At 29.3% G+C, this 6837-nt stretch overlaps 1 protein-coding gene across 1 annotated transcript; it reads left to right on the top strand.

Annotated features, from left to right (window-relative positions):
• The first annotated feature begins 2918 nt into the window (after window positions 1-2918).
• On the top strand, window positions 2919-6192 carry LOC110637847 (cytokinin hydroxylase). Its single transcript, XM_021788200.2, has 5 exons — window positions 2919-3316; window positions 3421-3647; window positions 4013-4254; window positions 4432-4813; window positions 5567-6192. Exons 1-5 carry the CDS (start codon window positions 3037-3039, stop codon window positions 5987-5989), a joined length of 1554 nt encoding a protein of 517 aa, XP_021643892.2. The 5' UTR covers window positions 2919-3036; the 3' UTR covers window positions 5990-6192.
• The last annotated feature ends 645 nt before the right edge of the window (window positions 6193-6837 follow it).

Below are 6837 nucleotides of genomic sequence, written 5' to 3'. Positions count from 1 at the left end.
TTACTAATTGGTTAAACTTAAAGGCAATGTTGGTGTCGTGGAGATTTCTTTTAATTTCGTTAGCTTGTATTTAAAATAAATAAATAAATAAGATTGTAGCCTGTATTCACAATCAACCAATAAATATGATTTTAGTTAAATTTATAATAGATTCCACATATAAATATATAGTGGTAATTTTTTATTAATTAGGCATATAAACGCTCTAATGTACGTAAAAATTTTTTGCATTCAGAATTATGCAGTCTTGAATTTTAATTAAAATTAATTATAATAAAAAATAATTATCCTGGTTATAATTTATAGAATGAAAGAGAAAGGTTGGATTATATTTTTGTATTGTGTACATACAAATCCTTTTTTGAGAATAAACATGGAATTGATGCTTAAAAGGATTGGCAGGGACGTGTATGGCTAAATTTTGAACCCTATTGAATAAATGTGTGTTCGGAGACAACCTATGAAAATGAAACCACAGACTAATTCAATGGTTAATTATGCATGATTAAAATTATAATAATTAATTTTTAATAAACTACATAAAAAAAAAAAAAGATCTAATTTCATTATAAAAGTTAGCTAAAGGAAAGAGAGTTCTGTCAAGTCTTATATATTATAAAATTTTAAATTAAAATTGAAAATGATATATATTTTTTATAATTTTATTTAATTTTTTAAATAAAACAAAACAAATCTTTAAAATTTCATAATTAAAATTTCTAAAATAATTCAATCACAATCAATAAATTTGATTAATCATTTATTTCTTTTAAATTTTGCAGTTTTTCCTTTCTGTTCTTTGCTGTGGTTTCCAAATAAAACCGAAGGGATTTAATAAGTTGCCGTTTTAATTAAATTTAATTAACAAAACGAGAAAAATGAATCTAAAACTTCAGTGTCAGGATGCTGTTGAGTAGACTTGCCATATCAATTGATTTGCAATATACGAATGACAATTGAGAAGCGACGGTCAACCCTTTTCACTTCAATTTCATTTCCTTCCTCTCCAAACGCTCTGCTACACGTTTTCCACTCCTAAACGGCAAAGATTTTTATTCCATTTCTTTTTTTTTTTTTTTTTCCTGATGGGAAATTTATATAAACCCAATTTGCTAAACTTTATTTTTAAGAATCTGTTCCTATTTATTACTATTTAAAGAATCTTTCCTCTTTCATATTTGAGGGGAATAATTAACGATTTCCTTTTATATAATTTATTTTTTAATCAAATAAATATTATTAATAAATATTTTTTTCAGCTAAAATATTTAATTGAGTTATTGAAAAGTTAACTTTTGAAATTCTTAATTATTTTTTAAAAAATTTTTATTTAAACTTTGTTACATATAAACTAGATAAAATTTATGTATTTATATTTCGGATTTGTAATATAATAAATATAGATAAATTTTACACTTATACACAACTCATTTAGAGTAATAAATTCAGCAATTAACAGTATAAAATTATAAAATGAAATTTCTAATAGTTTTAACTCTTTCATTATTAATGATTAGCTATTACTATTTAGATCCTTATAAATTTCACAAATTAATTTTTATTTACTTGTCTATAATAAATAAATAATTCGTGTTATGATTAGAGGATTCACAAAAAAATCAATGGCAATAACTTAAGTATTTGAAGGTATCTGATTCCTCTAACCTTATCTCGATAGCTTAAGTAGTATGTAGTTAGATTTAGAAAAAGTTAAATTTTTATTTTTTTAAAGAAAAGCATTTGAAATCCTAGTCTGATTCATATTTTATATATTAGTTACTCAATTATATAAATAATTATACATATTTTTATAATAATATTTATAAATTTAATGTTTTACATTTTAAATAAATAAAATCTAAATATTTTGTGGAAATATTAAAATTTTAAAATATAAATTATTAATAAATATATATTTTATGTAAAATATTAATTAAAATATATAGATTTAAGTGAGTTCAGATGTTATTTAGATAATTATAATTTAATTTGGAACAAATAAAGATAATTTAGAATAAATTTTAATTAAATTTAAGATAAATTTAAATATTAAAAAATATCAATCTAAATTTAAATTTAGATGGTAATTAGCATATACCGCCTATTCATTGTCATCCCTAAAAACTACCATCCCCATCCCTAAAAACCTACCATCACCATCCCTAGGGGTGAGTATTATTCGGTTCAAATCGAATAAACCGAACCAACCTCTTTAATTTGGTAATTTGGTTTGGTTTTTAAAATAATTTAGTTTGGTTCGGTTTTATATTATAAAAATTTTAGTTATTTCGATTCGATTTGGTTTTAAAGAGAAAAAATCTGTTGAACCAAACTGAATAGTAATTTTATATATTCAAATCGAACCAAATCGAACCGAACTGATTTTTAAATTGATTTATTTTTATGGAGAATTTATGAATTATATGTAATTATATATATATATATTGTTTAATTTCATTGATTAATGGTTATTAAGTTCAAATTAAAGTTAAAATTAGACCAAATAACTTGAAAATCAAGTTTAAATTAAAAAATCAATAAAAAATCAAAGCCGATCGATTTGAACAGAACTGAATCAAAATAAAATGATTCGGTTCAATTTGATTTTTCATCTATTTCAGTTCGGTTCGGTTTCTAAAATATGTAATTCGATTTTTATAATTTAATTCGGTTCGATTTGGTTCGAACCAAATGCTCACCCTTGACCATCCCTTTCAAATAAAGTAGTTTTAGGAATTTATACAAATGGCAGGTATAATAAATTTTTAAGATATTCTTAGTCACTAATTCATATTTCATTTTAATTTAATTAATTACCTTAGAATCTCCATATATATATATATATATATATATATATATATATATATATATATATATATATATATATACACACACACACTTTGGCTTGCCATCTTATATATATAAATTGATGACCCCTCCCACACCTTTCACTAATAAAAACTAGCCATCTCTCCCTCTCCCGTAATCATAAAAACCAGCTTTCCTATTCTATTGGTATAGAGAGTAGAGAGAGGCATGGTGATGATGGCATTGACAAGTCTATTGTTTGTATTCTTCTCTTTATTCTTCAAAATTGCATATGACACCATCTCATGTTACTTCCTAATTCCAAGACGCATCAAGAAGATTATGGAGAAGCAAGGTGTACGTGGTCCTGAACCCCGGCCACTTACAGGCAACATCTTAGACGTGACCTCCTTCGTCTCCCACTCTACTTCCAAAGACATGGATTCTATTCATCATGACATCGTTCCTCGCCTCTTGCCACATTACATTGCCTGGTCTAAACAATATGGTGTGCACACTCTCATCATCATTTATTTTCTCCAGCAGGATCCGAACCTGATATCTTTTACCGGAAATTAAATTTTTTTTTCTTTATGGTTGTGTTGTTTGTAGGGAAAAGATTTATATATTGGAATGGGATTGAACCACGCATATGCTTAACAGAGACAGAATTGATCAAAGAACTTCTGACAAAGTACAGCATTAAAGCTGGTAAATCCTGGCTACAACAGCAAGGATCAAAACATTTTATCGGGGGTGGCTTGTTAATGGCAAACGGGGATAACTGGTATCATCAACGACATATCGTTGCGCCGGCATTCATGGGAGAGAGACTGAAAGTATAACTATTGGGAAAAGTTAAAAAATGTCTTGTAGTTTGGTTCAATTTTGAATTCCTATTTTTTGGATTTTGATAAATCAGTCTGCTATCTAAAAATTTCTAAACATGCTAACGCTATCAATGGCGGCTGATTGTGATTCTATATTTATACTCGTGACAATCAGCAGCAAGTAACAATATTTGAACAATCTGTAGTCATTAACAGAGTCGCAGATACTAAAATCACATGAGCCAAACTACATGTACTTTTATACTTTCCCCTTGTTTTTATTCTGCTTTCTTAGTTTGCAGAGTGTTTTTGACGATTTAATGGTTGGTCTGATATTGTTTTTCTTCTTCTTTTATTTATTTATTTTTTTTAAGAGCTACTCTGTGCACATGGTGGAATGCACTAAGAAGATGCTCCGATCACTGGAAAATGCCGTAGAATCAGGCCAAAATGAGTTTGAGATTGGTGAATGCATGACTAGACTGACTGCTGATATAATTTCGAGAACCGAATTCGATTGTAGCTATGAGAAAGGGAAGCAAATATTCCATCTCTTAACTGTTCTTCAACGTCTCTGTGCTCAAGCAAGCAGGCACCTGTGCTTTCCTGGAAGTCGGTCAGTCTTGATTATATTCACAGAATGAATGAATTTTTTTTTCCCTTTTTATGATTCTATATATCCGATAAAAAGTGGGTATTAATTTCTTTTGCCTGGTGTGTTTTTATTTAATAGATTCCATCTTTTTCTATAAGCTTCGTTGCTGATTATTCCTTGTCTATCACTCTCTTGCAGGTTCTTTCCTAGTAAATACAACAGAGAGATAAAATCGTTGAAGATGGAGGTAGAAAGACTACTAATGGAGATCATACAAAGCCGAAAAGATTGTGTGGAGATCGGTAGGAGCAGTTCTTATGGGAATGATTTGTTAGGAATGCTTCTGAATGAGATGCAGAAGAAGAAAGGAAATGGATCTTTCAGTTTGAACCTACAATTGATAATGGATGAATGCAAAACTTTCTTCTTTGCTGGACATGAAACTACTGCTCTATTGCTCACTTGGACAGTCATGCTTCTTGCTAGTAATCCTTCTTGGCAAGAAAAGGTTCGAGCTGAGGTCAAGCAGGTCTGCAATGGTGAAACCCCCTCGGTTGATCATCTTCCCAAACTCACCGTGGTAAGCAGGAAATTCTTTTTTTTTTTTTCCCACCCATTTTTTTGTTAATAAATTTTAGTGTGAATATACAAATATATAAAAGATAATTTAAATTTACAAGTTAATAAATATTTGTTTATACGAATATGGGTTTAACTATAACCTTTGTCCCTACTAGATCTTAATTCTTATAGCTAGCATGACAGCAATGACTCTTGTTGACAAAACCTCGAAGAAAATGCTGTCCTGTTAAATCCTTTTTTTTTTTTTAACCTAATTATGATAATGATAGTTGCTTAGAAGGATGTAGGATCTCGAAAAAGAATGAAATTGACACGAATCTAACAAGCGCACGGTTCATGGCTCTCCATTCCAAATTTTTTCACTTTTAATTTGCTTTTGAAGGAATAATTTAAAGGAAATAAGCTCAAGAATCCAATGATTATTCATTTAACAGCCTTGCTGCCTACCTTGGCAAAGATTATAATGCCATACAGTTGAGTCAAACAACTTTGGCATTGCTTAGATATGCACAACTATGTACCTACTTAGTATTGGAATGGTCGAGAAAAGTTCATGTGGTGGAATGGGAAAGTTTTGGGTTGGTACTCGAATACCTGTCCATTTAATTACTTCAGTATTAAAATGAATATTTTCATTATATAAACATGAGATAAAATGTGAAAAGTATAGCTTTGCTGTCTAATAATTAAATTAAATTAATTATAGTGTAAATAATTTTTAACAATTTATGTGTATATATTTGTTTTACAGCTCAATATGGTGATAAATGAATCACTAAGGCTGTATCCTCCAGCTACACTGCTTCCTAGAATGGCTTTTGAAGATTTTAAGCTAGGAGATCTTCACATACCAAAGGGGCTATCAATTTGGATTCCTGTTCTTGCAATTCATCATAGTGAAGAGTTATGGGGAAAAGATGCAAATGAGTTCAATCCTGACAGGTTTGCTTCCAAGTCATTTGCTCCTGGGAGGCATTTCATCCCTTTTGCTGCTGGGCCCAGGAATTGTATAGGCCAAACTTTTGCTATGATGGAAGCTAAAATCATATTAGCCATGTTGATTTCAAGTTTTAGCTTCACTATTTCAGACAGTTATCGCCATGCTCCTGTTATTGTCCTCACAATAAAACCCAAGTATGGAGTTCAAGTCTGTATGAAGCCCATCAATCCATAGGAATATATATATATAGAGAGAGAGGGGGAGAGAGAGAGAGATCTTTATCAGGGTTAAGTTTTTTGATAAATATTGTCATAATTTTCTTTTTCTTAATTTTTTGTGGTGGGAGTTGTATTCTAGTCAAGAGAGGAGGCATGAAATGATGCTTTAAGGATGTAAACAAATTAAGTGGTAGTTACTAATAAAATCAAAGAAGCATCGACAGTGAGCTTGTTTTTAGCTTGTGTGTGTGTGTATATATATATATATATATATATATATATACACATACACATACACACACACAAACTAATACATACTGCTTAATTATAAGACAAAAGATTAGATTATATGAGCCATAAGCCTGCTTAAGAGGTCAAAATCCTGTTTAACGAGTAATTGAGGGTAATGAAAAGCCAAGTGCTTTGGAGATAAAACCAAGATGCTCTAGAAAAGATTAAAGAAACCAAAAGTTGAACGGAGGTAAAAGGGTTTCCTCTTTAAATAGTTTTGGATGCTCAAAAACAATATGATAGCATTTAGCTTTGATTCTTCCATCTTTTCTCCCATTAAAACTTGAATTAGCTAAGTGCTCATCAGCTTTCAACATTGAAAAGAAAAGAAAATATAGGCAACTTGCATATATTTGACAAAGGGGTAGGGTCGAGATCTTTTTCTCTGCCAACCCATTATATATATATATATATATATATATATATATATATATATATATATACACACTTGCACACCGGTCCTTGATTCTGCTCTTTCCACTACTAATTTTCTCTAATTATTTCTTCATTCAGTTTCTATTTATTTATTTATTTTTCCTCTCTCTCATTGTCTTTTATAATATACACCAGAAA

The sequence above is a fragment of the Hevea brasiliensis genome, chromosome 16 (genome assembly GCF_030052815.1).
Source record: "Hevea brasiliensis isolate MT/VB/25A 57/8 chromosome 16, ASM3005281v1, whole genome shotgun sequence".
Lineage (NCBI taxonomy): Eukaryota > Viridiplantae > Streptophyta > Magnoliopsida > Malpighiales > Euphorbiaceae > Hevea > Hevea brasiliensis.
Note: the sequence above shows the minus strand (reverse complement) of the source record. Positions and strands in the feature narration are given on the sequence as shown.

Coding starts and splice junctions, on each gene's coding strand:
- LOC110637847 (XM_021788200.2), top strand. CDS start 3,037: ATGGTGATGATGGCATTGACAAGTCTATTGTTTGTATTCTTCTCTTTA. Junction 3,317..3,420: donor TGCCTGGTCTAAACAATATG/GTGTGCACACTC, acceptor TGTTGTTTGTAG/GGAAAAGATTTATATATTGG. Junction 3,648..4,012: donor TCATGGGAGAGAGACTGAAA/GTATAACTATTG, acceptor ATTTTTTTTAAG/AGCTACTCTGTGCACATGGT.